Raw genomic sequence first — 18,166 nt, forward strand, 5'->3', positions numbered from 1 at the left:
TAAATGAAAGATTAAATATGAATTCATATTCACACAAGTCTGGTGCTTTCAGGGGCTTTGCTGCAACAAGCCTTTTGAACTGGTGTGACCCATTAACCTATTAGCTAACAATGTTAGCTAACAATGTTGACTAATAGGGTAATATTAGCTAACATTTTAAAAATTCCTGATTACTAATTACTGTAACTGTTACAACATGTTTTAGCCTCTCATTGAGAACTACTACTGATACGTGATGCATCTGCAAACTGCTAACTGTGGGGGAAAGAAATTGGTTAAATGTACGATTCCGAATATAAAATGCACTTCTTCAAAGCTAAATGACAATGCAGCAGTTTACATAAAAAGCTGTTTTTTTTGCTAGCTTACCAATGTTCTCGTTGGTTCTTCTGCATGACATTTGATGATTGAACACATGTTGGAGGACATAAATGAGCCACAACTTATAAAAAAAAAAAAAGCAAAAAAACCACCACGTGACATTTTATTCAGTGAGCACCAGTCAGTCAGTACAAACCGTCAGTTTTTTCCTCAGAACCTCAAGTTTTGTTTGAACAGAGACATTAAAGTCAGACAACAGAAAAACAAGCTACGCCTCAGTGAAAGCGCGGTGGGAGGAGGCCTTCTGTCTTTTAGTGTGCTTCATACAAAACCTACAGAGTAAAAAATAAACAACACCTGAACAACACACATACATATATATATTTATATACATACATGTTCCAACCTCACACAACCAAATCTGAATGTGAGCTGACTGTTTTCACGCTAGGTCCTGCTACAGTACATATTAATGTTGATGTCCACTCTAATATTGTTACTTCAAAAGAGATGTGTTAATGGTGAACTTTTATTAAAGGACGCAGAACAAAAGAAATTGAATTTGTAGGACTAAGCTTTGGAAAAAAAATGGTGTAAACTGGTGGTTTTACAGCAGGGGGCATCATAGTGCAGTTAGCCTATGCTGAAGCCTTCAGTATCACCTGTACTTTTTTATTGTTGTAGTCTTATCATGCTTTAAAAAAAAGATTAATGTTTTCAATATCAGATTAAAATGTAATGTTAAAAAAAGGAAGAAAACACAAGGACAAAGGCTATCCGACAGGCTACACTGTGACAGATCAAGGACGAATTTAAAAAGGATTGTCCTTGTTAGTATCACTGCTTTTATATATCATAGAGTGCCGTCAGCTAAATCCTCATAGAGCTGTAAACCTCAGTCCCAGCAGCAGTGGAAGTCAGTTGACCAAAAGGAAAACAAATCCACGTCGTTAGTTACACTTCGCCAATACAAGTTTGGACCCTGCTTTGCAGAGCTGCTGCAAATTTCCATGATGTGAATCTCCCATTCTACATTTCTAAGGTGCTCTACCAGATTGGGATCAGGTGAACTCATAGTCATGTTCAAGAATCAGTTTGAGATTACCTGTGACCCTATCACCTGAATGTTGAAGCAGAAATCAAAACTCATCAGACAAGGCAAGGTTTTTCCAGCCTTCTACTGTGAGCCTGTGTGACCTGTAGCCTCAGATTCCTGTTCTTAGCCAATAGGAGTAGCAGAGGGTGTGGTCTTCTGCTGCTGTAGCCAATCTGCTTTAATGTCATGTGTTCAGAGATGCTCTTCTACATCCTTTGTTTGTAACAAATAGCTATTTGAGTTACTGGTGTCTACCTATCATAATTTTCCATAAACCCTGAAAATCCAGTAGATCAGCAGTTTCTGGAATACCAACAACCGTGCCACATTCAGACTTAAACCTTTCTTTCTTTTTTCACCTTTCTTCCACATTTTGGTGTTTGTTTTAAACTTCAAGTCCAGTTGACCATGTCTACAGTTAATGCCATGAGATTGATGACTAGTTTAACCAGTATATCTAATGAAGTGTCTGTTGAGTGTTTTTCCCCTGCTTGCCAAATCCCCCATTCATCCGTCATTCATCCCCGGATGTAAGAAATTAACACTCGTGCCATTTTCTGGTGACACATCAGTCATTAGTTAGTGACTAAAGTCTAAGACGTGTGTACAGCTGTTTCCACATGCTTCAAATGTGTTTGGGAAACTTTGGTACCAGTGAACTCAAACACACATTGGTTCATTTTGACTCACTGTGGCATACACTGCCCTGCTGCTGACGCACAGGCTCACTAAAAGCATCAGACGTAGCTCACAATGAAAGCACGGTTTCAATATGACTAATATTTGAATTGACAGCCCCTGCTGTTTAAAAAAATACTGACACGTTTTTTTTAATCTCCAATAAAGTACATATATGATTATGACCTCATTTTAATTTGAAGCCCTTCATTCTCACTTGGTCTTGCAGACAAATTTATGCATGGTAACTGTAGCCTGTTTGATGCAGACGGCTAAGAAAAATCTAGACACGGACAGACATGTAAGACCCGCAGGCTTAAATCCGGCTTCGAGTGGGAACTAAACATGAAACCAATACAAAGAAAACTTAAAGAGGACCTACTGCTCTTCCTTTTTTGTCTTATTTTTAAGCCTAATTCTATCATATTTTTGTTGTTACAGTGTTACAAGGATGACCAAATAATGAGGCCAAAGGTTCAGTCTCTGGGCCTTTTAATGAATTTGAGAGGATCTCGTCATATCGCAGTTCAGACTGTGAGTGTAAAAGTCCCGCCCACCTGCTACTGAATTCTGAATTCGGTGTTTATGAGTGGCAGCCAATCAGAAGAAACTTCTTAGAAGGGGCGTGGCTGCACTGAAGTGCTTCCTCAGTATAAGATAAATAAGGATTACTTTGGATTGTGAAGTTACTCTAGCACAGTCCAAAAATAAAAATATGGAGCTGGAAATGAGTATGATAAGTCCTCTTTAAATGTGAATGCATGTTAGTGTGGGAGTGTTTCTCGGTATGTTTGCATGTGGGAGCTGAAGTACATCATTATGTGCCCGCATGTGTTTCCCATTCATGTGTCACATCTTCTACTTAGATCATGCCTGCATGTGTTTATGTGTGTGTGTTTGTTTGCTCAGTTCCTCCTTTGATGCATGTTGCCCACATATGTGTTTTCTATACACAGCACTACATAGTGGTTGGAGCAGGCGCGCACGTGCTGCCCTAACAGTCGTCCCGTCTGCAGCAGGGCAACCTGACCCGTCACCGCCATGTCCGCTGTCCTCCAGGCCTCGCAGTAGTTAGTGGTCAGGCGGATGCCCGTGGTGCTGGAGCCATGCCAAACCAGCTTCTCTGGCCTATGGGAAAACGGAGAGAGACTTGGTGTGGATTTTACACAGACCGTCCCTGTGCTATAGCAGTTTAGGTAAAGACGGACAAATGGAAGACAAGGGCATTGAGGTCGACTGCAGCTACTTCTTTGAAGGCAGTTCACAGCAGAAAGAGCCTGTGTGTGTGAAGTTTGCACATTCTTGTGTCTGAGTTCTCCACATGGTTTTGCCTGTCCAGCTGGAAGACTGACCAGTATTCTTCTTTACAAGGAAATATTGAACTTACTGGGCAGCTTTAGTTAATGTTTTCTTTGTGCTTTAAGATGCACTGTTATACAACAGTTCAACTTTTTGCTACTCCTGTCTCCTCATTATCTAAAATTAGACAGGTGCATCATCTCCTGGTGCCTTGAGGTAAGAAGCTTCCCATTCGTGTGTTATTAGGACCAAACTGAATCCGAGAGTTACTCCTTATGAGCTCCTAACTCTACAACTAAAACTATAATTTTGAATATCACTCTTAGCTGATTGATAAAACTGTCAGGCTAATGCAACACATGCCTTTGCTTTTCTGTGCTTCTTAGTTCATCGCATGGCATACACTGGCACAGATTAGTGACAGTAGGAAAAATAAAATATTTCTTTGGTTTATGAATTCATGAAGTCTGCTCACTGCGGCCTGAGTTTATTGGTTTAAGAACGCTTGTTAAAGTGTGAAAAATCTCACCACTAGATGTCAGTAGATTGCAGTCAAATGACTTCTTCTTTTTTACCCTTCTCAATTCAAGTGCATAATCCTAGCTATGGTGGCTACTGTAGGACAAAGTCAGCCAAAAGCATAAAATTTAGAGTGTTTACCTCAGCTGTCAATGCTGGTTGAGAAACATCCATGACTATTTAGGCTGAAGGAGGCTATAAAACTCAGAGGAGTCTGATGCAAGCTCATTTCTGACCAATGACGGGGAAACTGAGGTGAGTTAGCTGCTGTTAGCTGCTGTTAGCTGCTGTTAGCTGCTGTGAGTTAACATTAGTGAAACTTTCCTTTAAGTGGCTCTAACACTGTTGGCCTCTGACACTTATTGAATAAGCCCGTATTTGATGTGAAAATGTAACCAAACTGTTTATCGGGGGCGCTGATTTTTAGGACATTCGAGGCTAACATTCTTCATAACATTCATAACTGGGTGTTTAGCTGGTTCTTTGCAGCTGCCTGAAGGCAGGAGGGTCAGCTGTCTAAGTAATTCTGAAAATATTGGGTGTAAATAAGCAATTCAAATTTGCCTTTATGAAACCCGAATGTCTATCAGTTCTTTCCTCTTGACTGGCATACTACATATGTGGCTGGTCACTAATCACATACATAAAACACAATCAGGTGTAATGGCAATGTCCATCGTGGCCGTTGTGTTTATGGAGATGGGGCAACATGGCTGCTTTTACAAACCCACTATGTGTTTTTTGCGGATTATTTCTAAGTTTATGAGAATGGAGTCATTTGTTTGAAGACAGAACAAACTCAAACGCCTGACTGTACCTTTAATTAAAAATGCCTGTGACTATATATGAGAGATGGATGTGACTATTGATGACTTTATTCATCAATAGTCCAGTTCAACCAAAGTTTATCTGGCTTTATTACCTTTTCATAACTGACCCCCCGCAGCACAAACAGGAGAATTTATGCAGGCTGACAAAGAAGCTATATATCACCAGAACCTTCTGTGAGTTGAGGAATGGAGCAGGATTTTGGTATTTCTGATCAATTTGCCAACTGACTGAGAAAACTGTTTTTTCACTCTCAATAAAAGACAACAAAAAAACTCTCCATCTTCCATCATGTTCTCATAAATGCTTAAAAAGTGCTCGTAAATGCATTTGCCAGTACCACTGTTCATCTGAGTGAGAGCTGCTGTCCACATGAACATGAAATTTATGGCCTGTACATCATAAAAATCGTTCTATTCAGCATTTTAGCCCAACTGGAACTCCTAAATTAATCATTTTTGGCAAATGGCATCATTTTTCATTCCTTTGCTACACGTACTTTCCCCCACCCACTTACCAAGCCGAGTCACTCATTATATTGCGTCCATCAAAGGAGAAGATGGGTGTGGACGGATCAAACACGCCTCCATTCCCAGAGAAGATGGACATCCAACTATTGAACAACACTTGACCCTGAGGGCAGGACAGGGGGAAAAACTTGCTTAAGAAGATGCCAACTGTTAAAAATAATGTGTTTTAAATGAGAAAAACAAAACCCCAGAAAATATATCACTTCTACTTTGTGGAATAATCTGTTCTTTGTTTGAAGAAAACCACATAATGCACTCAGGGTTAAGGTTTGATATCCGTGTAATTCCTTTGAATTTGGGTCTAATTTCTGATACCTAAAAATACTACTACTAAAGATGTAGGTGCAGTGGAACAAGGAAGGAACAATACTTCCCCTTCTTAGGTTATCACAACTGTTATTATAGTATGTCCTGTAGAGCATACTAACTTCCCCTTCTTACAATGTTGTTTCACAGTGTTACTAGGGGTTTGCAGGTTGTATTATAGAGTATCTTAAATTTCTCTTCTTACACTACTTACAAGACATATTTTTTTGTTTTCTATCTTTTAAATGTGCCACTCGCTTTTACTCTCTATTTTATTTGATACTGAAAATATTCCTGCTGGAAAAGAAAGCCAAGTGTTGCATCATGTATTGTGTAGTGCTATGAAACCTGCTCACCCTCAGATTAACCACGGGCATGTCATTGCGGTCAGCCTTTCTGACAATGGTTGCCAGGTCCTGAAGGTGTGATGACAGGAAGGCTCTGTATGTGGAGGTGAGCCCCACGGCGCGTGCCTGTTGGTAACACTGGAAGTCTGCTCCGCGGATGCCACGCATATCTCCTTTGAGCGGGGCGTTCAGTGCTACGAGATGAAGCTAGACGAAAGAGAAATGGAGCACAAAGATTAGAGAAAGTATTCTCAGTCATACCTGATGTGCTCTTCATTACAGATGAAATATAAAATCTGAAAGGCCTCCAGTGAGCCAATTCATTTTCACCCTCTGGGTTTGGAATTGGGCTTCATTTGTGATGAGTATGCCTAATATGTGTTTGGACTCACCCCAGAGACTGCATTGAAATGCTGTGGTAGCAGGTTATAACTGTGCTGGTATCCTCTGCTTCCCTCCTGCAGCTCCTGTTCAACAAAAAAGTTGGATAAGTGTGTTTTTAAAAAACAAAAACAAAAAAACAACAACTTTGAATTAATTTTTTTTTTAAGTTGCTTTCAAAGTTCTGTTCAGTGAGGTTCCAGTGTGTGCGCATTGGTGTTTGGACCTGGCTGTGCATCCTATGGGCTCTACTCCATTCTCCGGGTCTGCTGAGGGACTGAGATGTGTCTGATGAAGGTTCATAATGGATTAACTCTCCGAGCTGACACAGAACACACACACACACACACACACACACACACACACACACACTGCAGTTTACTCTTGATGTCAGTGAGACACAAACTACCACCAGCATTAATAGGACACACTGGCAAAATCCAAAGAGAAGAATACAGTAATATTTGTATTTTATATAGTGTTTGATATAAAATGATGTCCAGTCCAGCATTTTTGCACATAGCACTTCAGTTATTCATTTAAATAAATTATTGCAAAGTCCTTTCAATAAATATTTGAGCAAATAATCGGAACAAATAACAGACAAGTGAAAACACAAGACAAGCTTACAAAATAATACATTACTTGAATAATCAAAACAAAACACATATATGTAATACTGAACACACACAATTGAAGCATCTTGGGTCAAAGTTGATAAGTGATGCCCATCATCTCTGGCTGACGGTAATCCAGAGGAACCATTAGGTACTTTCTGTTCGCATTCTTGGCATAAAATGTCTCCTTCAGGTTTGGAAACTCTAGGCCAGGGGTGTCCAACACCAGTCCTCGAGAGCTACTGTCCTGCGGCTCTTCGATGCATCCCTACTCCAACACAGCTCAATCAAATGGTTTGATTACCTCTTCAGCAGCCATCAAGTTTGGCAAAGGCCTGATAACAAGCCATTCATTTGATTCAGGTGTGTCGGAACAAGGATGCGTCTAAAAGCTGCAGGACAGTAGCTCTCGAGGACTGGTGTTGGACAACCCTGCTCTATGCTATACCGCTAAAAGCAGTTTGAAGGAGACTATAATGTTGCTGTTTGCACATGTTTGAGACGTGTGGTGAAACTCTACAGTACAAGAGGACAAATCAATTCTTTTGGACAGTGATTTGAAAGTAGAAGCTTCACAGGAAGATGCAGCGGACGATGATCTTATAGAGGATATTATATCCTGAAAGATATTGAATCTTTCTGGTCTCGTCCTACACACCTGGATCTTGTGCCAACCATTGCGTGCTCTGATGTACAGCTCGCCTCCCCTTTCAGACACATATGCCAAGGTACCTTCAGCAGCATGGTGTGCCTCTTGGGTGAGGGCGTGGACTGTCTTATAGCTGGTAACCTGAACACAAACCATCAGAGCATCAGTGATGACACTTTAAAATGTTAGCAAATCATTTGATTCTCCATTTATTCCAAGTATGGTTACACCTCAGCAGTTTCTTACAAAGTTTGCATATCCTGGAGAGCCTGGTGGACCAGGAGGACCGGGAGGGCCGGGGACACTGACAGCTGATGACAACACAATTACTTTAAACTCATAAAATCAATACACATGTAGTACAGGCTGTGACTTGGTACTTGTTTTAACTTTATAGACACACATACTTGATCCGTATGGAGGGGGTGGTCCTGGGGGCCCAGGAGGGCCAGGTGGACCTTGAGGTCCAGACCGTCCAAATCCTGGAGGTCCAGGCTGACCAGGAGAACCAGTAGGACCCATTGGACCAACAATGGATTCGCCTTTCGGACCCTAGAGAAACAACAGAAGAATTCAATTCATTGTAAAAGAGTGGTATAATTTGCACAGCTTTGGCCAGAAGCCGGATCAGCTTTTACAAATAATCATTTTAAAATATTTTTTTAAATAACCTCCTGTTCTAGAATAGTATTTTTACCACATAGCTTAACTTACCACAAGGCCTGACCTCCCTGGGATCCCCAGAGGACCAGGCAGGCCCGCATCCCCTTTTTCTCCCTTCTGACCTTTGTATCCCTGATCACCTTTAGTCCCCTGAGAGATCAAAAGAGTACTCAGGATTCACCACTCTGCCACCGTCAAGGTGCATTTCTAGTGTATTAGCACATATTTCAGTCTTAAATGCTTAACAAGTGCCAGTTTGTCAGTTTTAATGTTTTGTTTGTGCGTTAGCTTGGTTTTATAGTTTAAAGTTGTTACATCTGAGAAGTTATACATTTAAACTACCGTACTTTGAAAAGTTATTACTTCCTAGATTATTTTAATAATTTGTCCTGATACGCAAAACCAAGCAGATGTACTTTTTTTTTTTACCACGACTGTGTATTATGTGTTGTACGTGAGTACTCACCACATTTCCATCTGGAAATGTGAGCCCTAAGAAGAAAAATTACACATATCAAATCACACAAAGCAAGCAGCAGAACATGTGGTGTGAACTGTCAGCTGATAGACAGAACTTCCATATACTTTGGCCTCATGATACATTGACCATATTTAAAATGAACTTCCACCACTGTCCACTATCCTGTCATCTTAAGATCTCACCAGGAGTTCCTGGCTCCCCAGGTAATCCCTCATCTCCTTTGTCTCCTTTAGGTCCAGCTGAATGTCCCCTTGTCATTGACTCCTATGCACAAATACATCGTCATTGAGATAACATTTGTGTTGGGAAGCTGGCCCTTATACACATTTACAGTCGGGTTACACAACAGAACAAACAAGTGAACATCAGAAAGTTAATTTGCAAAGTCAAAAGTCACAATCAGAGACTATGGTAAAAACAATGGATTATTGTAAAAAAGACAAGCAGATCAAAGCTAAAAATTATTGTCAGGATTACATAAACACCTGTTAAATACAAGGGATGCATGCTACAGACTGCAGCACTCATCCTGGGTTAAAATGTAGGATTAAGGTTCAAGCAAGCAACGTGTTATAAAAGGCTGATGAAAAAATTATGGTGGATTCAAGCTTTTCATTGAAGGATGACTTTTAACAAAAGTCTACTTGAAGACCTCCCAAAGCCCTCTGACAGATGGCAGAGAGGCCATTTGCACAGAGAATGTCCTGTTACTGCACTTCATTAACTACCTAAAAAACATTTTTAATTCCAAGTAAGTTTAGCCAAGCAGTCATCGTGGTGTTTTCAGCACACCATGTCTCCACATGGTGTCACTTCTAAGAGAAGGCTCAACCAAACCAAACACTCAGCACCACGACAGAAGGTACTGAAGGTCACGAACCATGTTTATCTGAGAACACGTAGATCAGAGATGGGTTTATCATTATTTCATTACAATAAGAAAAAGGTTGTTAAAAATAGAAGTGACCACCTCCACACAGACTGTTTTTTTTCTCCAATTGATTGAACCAATTCTGATCTACATGCAGTAAAAGGATGTCTGTTTCCTTCTTCTTTTCAAAGGTTTACACAGCATCCTCTTCCTGAGACGATGATTAAGGGAAGAAACAGAGAAGGCAAGCAGAATTTAGACCCCGCCCCCCTTTAACATCTGGCATATCAGTGTTTGTACTGAGTGGAAAGATTGGATTGAAGTATAAGTGAAGTAAGAGGTACTGATGGTACCAAAATATATGAATTGGTCTTTGGGTAATTTGAAGAAAATGTTTTTGGTAATCTAGTTATGAATCATATACAGAATACAAAACAACCACATGTTAAAGCCAGAGGAATTAGGGCCAGCTCCACATTCATGTTGCCTTTTCAAAAACCATTAGGAGAGCAAAGAAGGACAAAATGAAGGGAAGAAAAACACGGAGAGGAAATGGGGAATGGGTTGAGGCCCACACCAGAGAGCTGCCATGCTGTGACACCCTCACACCAACAGAACCACCAACTTCCAACTGAAATGAACCAATCAGATGGTCAGACTCAGACTTACTCGTCCCATTTTGCAATGCGGTCTGGGGCGCACCAGGAACACTGTCTTTAAGATTCAAAGAAGAGCAGCGGAATCAGACTACAAGTCAATCACCCACCATGTTAAATGAGTCACGATCATAACCTGCACACGAGCATTAGTCATGTTTTTCCACGTTTACCACTTTTTATGTATAAAAGTTTATACAGAGAGACAATCGGCTGCTTATAACTTACTGAAATTTTGGCAGCATTTATTAAAAATGTCAACACTCTTCAACAAGCAGGATAAAACTCGTAACTAGTCAGGAAAATTCAGCCAGACATATTTTTAAGGTACTCTAAGGTGGTGAGTTAAAACCAGTGAGTAAATCCTGAATTATGAATTGAGGCAAAAACCATGTAAGATTTGGTAGTTCTGGTTTGCAATATTGTCAGTTCTTGCTGGTTATATAAACTGGTATTATTCATAAAAAGACTTGAACCTAATCAGAACTAATACTTTTGCTGTCCGCTGATGTCATCGTGCACTCTCTATGCTGTCCCTGTCTGCTTTGCACATGTGTGAGATGTGAGAACAGTAACACAGGGACACAAATGATCAGTCATCATTCAGAACCAGGTCCTTGCTGATGTTGACACTCCCCACCTATTCTCTGGAGTTTGAGATGGAATTAATATAGGAAGTGCAACTGCCTTATAAACTGGCCAGTAAATATGCTAGTGACTGATGTTTTGCTTCTCTGAGTCATACTTACTCCATTCAGACCAATAATTCTTCCTGGAAGTCCAGGTGGGCCGGGAGGACCTGGAGGTCCCTGAGACAGAGAATAAAACTATTTGTAACAAATATGATGTCGCTACAAACACACATACAAGAATGGCAATGACTATTCAAAAAAAATGATTACAATGATGTCAAAAACGGCCTGCCAGTGTCTGTGCTTATGTCTGAGTCTTGGTGTGTGAATGTATATTGAGGATTAATTTAGACGGGCCACGACATCAACTTCGACACATCAGATCAGTTTCATATATGGCATTTATTGAAGCTCCTCCAGCCTGCTGCTTCCTCTTAAAAGGGAGTTTTTCCTTCCCGCTGTTGCCAAAGTGCTTGCTCATAGGGGGTCATATTGTTGGGTTTGGCGCTGGGGTTTTGCTGCTGAGATGTGCGCTATGATTACAATGATTACATTGGGAAGTTTCAACAGTTGTGCCACACACTATAGTCAGATGTACTAGCTGTAAAATAACTGGCTGAAGAATGATTCATGATATGATGATAAAATGCAACAGTATACTACTCATGGATGATTTAAGTGTAAAATAATGCTCTCTCTCTGCAATCCCTTCATGCCTTAATTCTCTTACCGGTGGGCCAACAGAATCTCCTCTGTCACCTTTCCTCCCTGGGATACCAGGTCGCCCCTACATAGAGGGAAGAACGGAAAAGCTTCAGTACTTTTGGCTCAAGAGGTTTTCCCAAACACTGAACAGAATCCATTGGACTGTGAGTGCATGCATGATAGGGAGAAAAGTGTTTGAAGGCACAGAAACAAGAGCGTTATGAATGTAGTTCTTATATTTAAAAGTGAATCGAAAGGAGAAAACCACCAAGCAGCTTGTCATTTCCCATTATGACTAGTTAGGGAAAAAATCAGTATGCTGAAAAACATGACACATTGTTCTGCTAATCACTGACAAGTATATTCCACTCAGTGGTTCTGTGTTTCCCTTGACTTTCATGTGCAAGTTCAGAACACTTTTAACCTATAGATGAGGCGTTCATATCTTAATAATCAAACATGCAAAATGACTCACTGGTCGCCCGGGGAAACCATATTCTCCTTTTTGTCCAGGAGGTCCTATTGGACCCTGGAATAAACAAACACACACTTATATTCAGTGTAATAACATACATAAAGGATGAATGTGTAGCAGAAATTTCCTTACTGTGATGTTCTCATAAAACTCACCGTAAGTCCAGTAGGTCCTGGGAAGCCATGGTCACCCTGTGCACAGTAAAGCAGCAAAATGTGAGAATTACATAGGTGGAAGTAATGACAGCGGTGGGTTGCTTTCATAGTTTCAGACTAGTTCTTTCTATAAAATAACAAAGATGTTATTCTAGGTCATTCTTTTTCATTAAAAAACCCATGAAAGGTCCTTAAAAGCACTTAGACCTATTTATACCTTGAGCAAATTTCAGTTTCAACCTTCATGGCACCCTTGTTAACAAAAACTAGGACTTGCATTATTTAGGGACCGAGGTTAGTATTCTATGTTAATAGTTCATTTAAGGAAAGTGGAAGGCAGAGAAGGCAGTTGAAGTGGCAGAGTCACGTATAAGACAGAAGACACTGGTGGGGGTCTTAGCAACAGGGAGAACAGGCTTGGGGTACTTCCGAAGGCACAGGTCAGCAGGGCACAGGGAAAGGAGAGACACCAGCTACTCCAGGAAGAGGTCCGTGCAGGTGAGGAGGATGAGCGAGTAAGCAGGGCCGTAGGACTCAGGCGGCAGGGAGCGTGGACAAGGTGAGACAGTACCTTGCAGTGCAAGGTCACCTGAGCAAACATCATTCAGGCGGACTTCCACCGTGTCTGATTCCTCATGCAGGCAGTATACGACACCCTGCCAAGCCCAGTAAACCTCCTTGTGTGGGGGAAGAGCAAGACATCTGCCTGTCCCCTGTGGTCTGGAAGAGGCACCCTAGAACACCTCCTCAGCAGCAGCCCGACGGCCCTGGCTAATGTTTGGTATCATTAGCATCATGACCAGGTGCTCAGAGTAGTTGCTGAGCAGATTGCCTCAGCAATCAACACCAGCAAGCACCATCACGCTCCGAAGAAGGCAATCTCTTTCATTAAGGCTGGAGAGAAATCCCAGGCATGTCCACGGTTAACAACCGGCCTCCTCAACACAGCCTCTGATTGGCAGCTACGGGCTGACCTGGGTAAACAGCTAAAGTTCCTCCAGCACATAGGACAAGATGCCGGCGCGCACAGATGCAGCGGCTCTATGCTCTCCACTTAAGTGCCTTTCTTTTTCGTTTCTCCTCTTTTTCTTCTTCTTTTGTTTTTCTTATTGTAAAGCCAAATTTTCCTACAACCATCTGGAATCATGCAAGATCGGATATAACAGCCAGATCCCCATTACCAGTGATTATCAGAGGATGCACAACATCCCCCCGGAGATAGCGAGAACATCGGGCGCTCCGTGGATTGTTATCGGCTCTGCCAAGAAACGCAGGCGGCGGAAGGAACGCAAACAAAAGCGGGAATGCCGGTTGGGCCTGCTAGCCAGGCTAAAGAAGCAGCCTTTCAAACCACTGCTCCCGAGCATCTTCCTGACCAATGCACGTTCGGTCGTCAACAAAATAGACGAACTGAACCCACTTCTCGCCGCACAGCCAATCGTCTGCGACATCCTGGTCCTCATGGAGACATGGCTACAAGAGGGAATTCCTGACGCCTCAATGCAGCTAGCAGGCCGCACAATGCACCGGAGCGACAGAAAGTCTACAGCGGGGAAAAGCAGAGGAGGAGGTTTGTGCATTTACACACATAACAACTGGTGCACGAACACCAAGATCATCGCCACAGTCTGCTCCCCGGACATAGAGGCAATGTCTGTCATGTGCAGACCTTTCTACTTGCCCAGAGAACTGCCTGCAGTGCTAATAACAGCAGTCTACATACCACCAGACGCTAATGCTAGCTCAGCCCTTGCACACCTGCACGACATGATCTCCGAACAGCAACGGACATACCCAGAGGGAGTACACATCATTGCAGGGGATTTCAACAGAGCATGCTTAAGAACTGTGCTGCCTAAATTTGTACAACATGTGAAATGCCCTACGAGTGGAAATAACACCCTGGATCATGTTTACTCAAATATTAAGCCTACAGATGTGTTCCCCTCCCCCACCCGAGCATGTCCGACCACCTCTCCCTACTCGTTGTCCCGGCATACACACCACTCAGGAGAAGGACAAAGCCCACCAACAGAACCATTAACACCATTTCTGAGGAAGCTCTCGCTCAATTGCAGGACTGTTTTGCTCTCACAGAGTGGAGTGTCTTTGAACAGGATGACCTAGAGACTCACGCAACCGCAGTGCTGGGTTACATCAAACACTGCATGGACACTGTCACCACGGAAAAGCTGGTCCGGGTCTACCCCAACCGTAAACCCTGGATGACAAGCAAGGTTCAGGCACTGTTGTACTCTGCATACACATCTGGGGACCAGGACATGTACAGCAGAGCAAGAGCAGACCTTAAAAAAGGCATCAGAGCAGCAAAACTGGACTATTCACCCCCACCATGCACCCACCCTGCCCACAGCGTCCTCTGAGCACAGCCCCCACACATTTAGCCTCCAACAACATCAGGTCCGCAATGTGCTCAGAGCAGAGGAAAGCTGCTGGCCCCGACGTGTTAGAGTGCTCAAAGCCTGCGCCGACCAGCTGGCTCCTGTGTTCACCAGACTATTCAACCTCTCCCTGACACATGCCTCTGTCCCTCACTGCCTGAGATCATCAACAATAGTCCCAGTCCCCAAGTCCACCACCATCAGTAGCCTCAGTGACTACAGACTCATCGCACTGACTCCAGTGGTTGCAAAGTGCTTCGAGAAGCTGGTCCTAAAACACATAAAGGACTGCCTCCCACCCAGCTTCGCCCCCACCAGTTTGCCTATAAGGCAAATAGATCCACAGAGGATGCAATTTCCACCGCCCTCCACTCCACTCTGCATCACCTGGAGAATCCTGGGACATCAGTAAGGATGCTCTTCATTAATTTCCGCTCCGCCTTCAATACCATCATCCCAGACATTCTTATAGACAAGCTGGTAAACTTGGACTTTCCCCCCTCTCTAAGTAAAGACATCCCTTTGGCCAGACATGATCATCACTTCTGAGGCCTCAAAACATCTGATCATGCTGGAACTCGCAGTGCCATGGGAAGAGCGGATCGAGGAGGCCAATGAGAGGAAATGTGCCAAGTACCAGGAACTAGTGCAGGAGTGCAGGGGAAGAGGCTGGAAGACATTCTATGAGCCCATAGAAGTGGGATGAAGGGGCTTTGTAGGACGATCACGATCAGGTGGGTGTGGCTGAGGCAGCCAAGAAGAGGGCCATCCAGGCTGTGAGTGAAGCGGCAGAGAAAGCCACAAGGTGGCTGCGGATTAAAAGGGCTGATCCGCGGGTAGCTATTGGTATGCAAGTCGGAGCCTGATCACCCCCAGCTGGGTCGCCTGGGCGCGGGTGTATGATGACCCGAAACACCTGATGACCCCAGGATACATACATGCGTACCAATGCATCCAGGAGATGTTTCTTGCATAGGAACTGCATAAACAGGAATTCACTTAAACTAGTACAGGGACCAAACATTATTTGGCTCCAGCATTAGATACAGATTATTAAATACATTAAAGTCTTTCACCACAAAGTAACTAAATATATAGAAAGTCTTTTAGGGGTAAAAAGGTCACTTGTTGGCTACCTTTGTGCCTTTGGGCCCTTGAGGGCCTCTTGGTGCAGACAGGAGAGATCCATCAGCAGCAATTGTCACCCCTGGTTCTCCTTTCTCTCCCTGTCAAAATTAAATGTATGTTTATGTTGAGGAGAGGTGTTTAGGGTTGTTTCATAGGCATCGAAATGTATATGAACATGCTTTATGAATCTTCATATTCAGTTCTTACCTTAAGCCCTGCGGGGCCCTGGATACCTGTAGGTCCTATGTCTCCCTTTGGTCCCCTGGGGCCCTAGGAAGAGATGAAAGTTGGAAGATTAAGAAAAGGTTGCAATGAAATCGTGTGTTTAAAGATTTCTCTGGTACCTACCCCATTTAGCCAAAAGACAGCAAAAGAAAAAGAATCCAGAATAATCACATAAATATTTACATCCAGTTTTCCTGAATTTAATCATTTGGGACAAAAAGCGGTGTAGCAAAATGTTCTTACGGGAAATCCAGCTCTGCCAGGCAATCCCTCAGGACCCTGCAGCATGCAGACACACACACACATGCAGAGAAAAGCACACACATAAGCAAAAGCTCACCAAACACACCTGCAGCTGCAGCAAAAATCTTAATATCAGTTCATTTACGACCCCCTTCATCCATACTCCACGACGGAGCGGAACAACAAAGAACCTAAAACACACTGTAGTTCACTTGAAGCTACGCACCGTAGGCCCGGGTGGTCCTCTGATCTCTGTGACGTTGAGGATACCCTCTGTGACATTATAGAGCAGCTGTAGACAGAAGATATAATGATGACATTAGGGCACCTTTAGTATATTCAGAGATATGGAAAAAGCAGCATGTCTGCACAGCTACCACTACGACCACACAGTTGTTTGTTGGTCTGCCTCCATCTTAAGTCTTCATTCAATTAAATGTCATGTTGTGTGTTTGTGCGTACATCATGTACATTAATGACAGGTCCAGGAGCCCCAGGAGGCCCAGGTGGTCCTTGGATACTGAGGCCATCAGCTCCTCTTTCACCCTGCAATTCACATAATGCAGAATCATTAGTCCCTTACCAAAAACAGACATTTAGAAACAAACATGGTATTTGGAAGACATGAGAGGAAGCAACAAAACAGAAAGATGAAATGAAAATGATACAACAAATCACATCTAGGATAAAAGAGTTTTTCCGATCCTACCTTGGGTCCTGGACCGCCTTTCTCTCCTTTGGCCCCCTGTTTGTAAAGAGGAAGAAAATGTTGCACAGTGAATAAGTGAATAGTGCGAATTAATTTCAATGCATTCGATTTTATTTATATAAATCACAACAACAGTGACGCTACAATAATACCCCGCCACTCAGATGACACCCTGTGAGCAAGCACTTCATGAAAGTGGGAGTGGAGGGAGAGTTGTTGGAAAACATACACCATGTCCTCCAGGCTAGTTACCAAGGAGAATGGACCAGTCAGACATTTTATCTGTAAAAAATGTTTCCTAAAATGTTGGCAAATTAATTAATTATAGATATATAACATAGCTTTTTGCAATATTTTGACAAGGTGCCTGTTCTGGAAGATTTTAGACTAGAGCCTTTTTTTGTCTGTATCATTTTTGCAGTGTGCAGTATTTGTTTTTTTTTGCTGCTAACTACTTTTGAACTGCCAACCACCTCAGCCATCTAACACTGCTACTTACCCTAGGACCTGGTAGTCCAGCAGGACCCCGGAGACCCTCTGGTCCTGGTTCTCCTGGTTCACCCTGCCATCAGACACATCAGAAAATGAGGTAATAAAAAAGCTGCAAAGAGTGATGGTGATTTCACTCTAACGTAATGTGTGGCTCACGTGAAATATAACGTGCATTCCAATGATTAGAGAAAGTTAAGTTCACATAGATGAACTACGCTGTTTCATCAATGACCAAAAACACTTTAGCTCAATAGTTCTCAACTAGGTCATAAAATACACAACCTGTTGGCCACTAAATATAAACAATAAGTGGATGATAATTGATACTGCATATCAGAAACATATAAGTTGTGTCATTCCAAAATGAATTTACCTTGACAGAGAGCCCTGGAGCTCCTGGTGCTCCATCCTTACCCTACAGAAAACACAAACAAGTATGTTCAGTAAGAGCACCCTACTCAAAGAGTAACCAGATGTCGAGTATTAGTTGTTAAACATGTCATTGTAGCTATCTGTAAATTTGTTGAAAATTCATAAACAGATTACCTGTGGTCCTGGAGGGCCAGGTAGACCCTTAAAAGAACAAAAAGGATGCGTTACTTTATATGAATCAATAGATATACTGTACATAAACTCATATATCCCCTCACACTGACCTGTGGGCCTCTGACTCCAGTAATCTGATCAGTCATGCCAGATCCCTCCATATCCTGAAAACGAAGCCACGGTCTATAGTTATTGAGCTTCAATGTGATGAA

At 42.5% G+C, this 18,166-nt stretch overlaps 1 protein-coding gene across 4 annotated transcripts in view; it reads right to left on the bottom strand.

Annotated features, from left to right (window-relative positions):
• Positions 1 to 456: 456 nt before the first annotated feature.
• col15a1b (collagen, type XV, alpha 1b) overlaps positions 457 to 18,166 on the bottom strand; it is a 55,406-nt gene continuing 37,696 nt past the window's right edge. For 3 of the 4 annotated variants that reach the window (XM_026149481.1, XM_026149479.1, XM_026149478.1), the window contains 26 exons: positions 18,065 to 18,118; positions 17,955 to 17,981; positions 17,782 to 17,823; positions 17,416 to 17,478; positions 16,917 to 16,952; positions 16,670 to 16,753; positions 16,434 to 16,499; positions 16,208 to 16,243; positions 15,947 to 16,009; positions 15,748 to 15,837; positions 12,210 to 12,245; positions 12,055 to 12,108; positions 11,605 to 11,661; positions 10,992 to 11,051; positions 10,256 to 10,300; positions 8,898 to 8,979; positions 8,701 to 8,726; positions 8,286 to 8,384; positions 7,979 to 8,123; positions 7,818 to 7,882; positions 7,581 to 7,712; positions 6,532 to 6,627; positions 6,317 to 6,391; positions 5,934 to 6,131; positions 5,259 to 5,374; positions 457 to 3,223 (listed from right to left, as the gene is read on the bottom strand). In XM_026149481.1, the coding sequence (XP_026005266.1) occupies positions 3,001 to 3,223; positions 5,259 to 5,374; positions 5,934 to 6,131; positions 6,317 to 6,391; positions 6,532 to 6,627; positions 7,581 to 7,712; positions 7,818 to 7,882; positions 7,979 to 8,123; positions 8,286 to 8,384; positions 8,701 to 8,726; positions 8,898 to 8,979; positions 10,256 to 10,300; positions 10,992 to 11,051; positions 11,605 to 11,661; positions 12,055 to 12,108; positions 12,210 to 12,245; positions 15,748 to 15,837; positions 15,947 to 16,009; positions 16,208 to 16,243; positions 16,434 to 16,499; positions 16,670 to 16,753; positions 16,917 to 16,952; positions 17,416 to 17,478; positions 17,782 to 17,823; positions 17,955 to 17,981; positions 18,065 to 18,118 (2,070 nt within the window). In that variant the 3' untranslated portion in view covers positions 457 to 3,000. The remainder of the gene's footprint in view (positions 3,224 to 5,258; positions 5,375 to 5,933; positions 6,132 to 6,316; positions 6,392 to 6,531; positions 6,628 to 7,580; positions 7,713 to 7,817; positions 7,883 to 7,978; positions 8,124 to 8,285; positions 8,385 to 8,700; positions 8,727 to 8,897; positions 8,980 to 10,255; positions 10,301 to 10,991; positions 11,052 to 11,604; positions 11,662 to 12,054; positions 12,109 to 12,209; positions 12,246 to 15,747; positions 15,838 to 15,946; positions 16,010 to 16,207; positions 16,244 to 16,433; positions 16,500 to 16,669; positions 16,754 to 16,916; positions 16,953 to 17,415; positions 17,479 to 17,781; positions 17,824 to 17,954; positions 17,982 to 18,064; positions 18,119 to 18,166) is intronic. The other variant, XM_026149480.1, reaches the window with a different exon arrangement.

This window comes from Astatotilapia calliptera, chromosome 18 (genome assembly GCF_900246225.1).
Source record: "Astatotilapia calliptera chromosome 18, fAstCal1.2, whole genome shotgun sequence".
Taxonomy (NCBI): Eukaryota; Metazoa; Chordata; class Actinopteri; order Cichliformes; family Cichlidae; genus Astatotilapia; species Astatotilapia calliptera.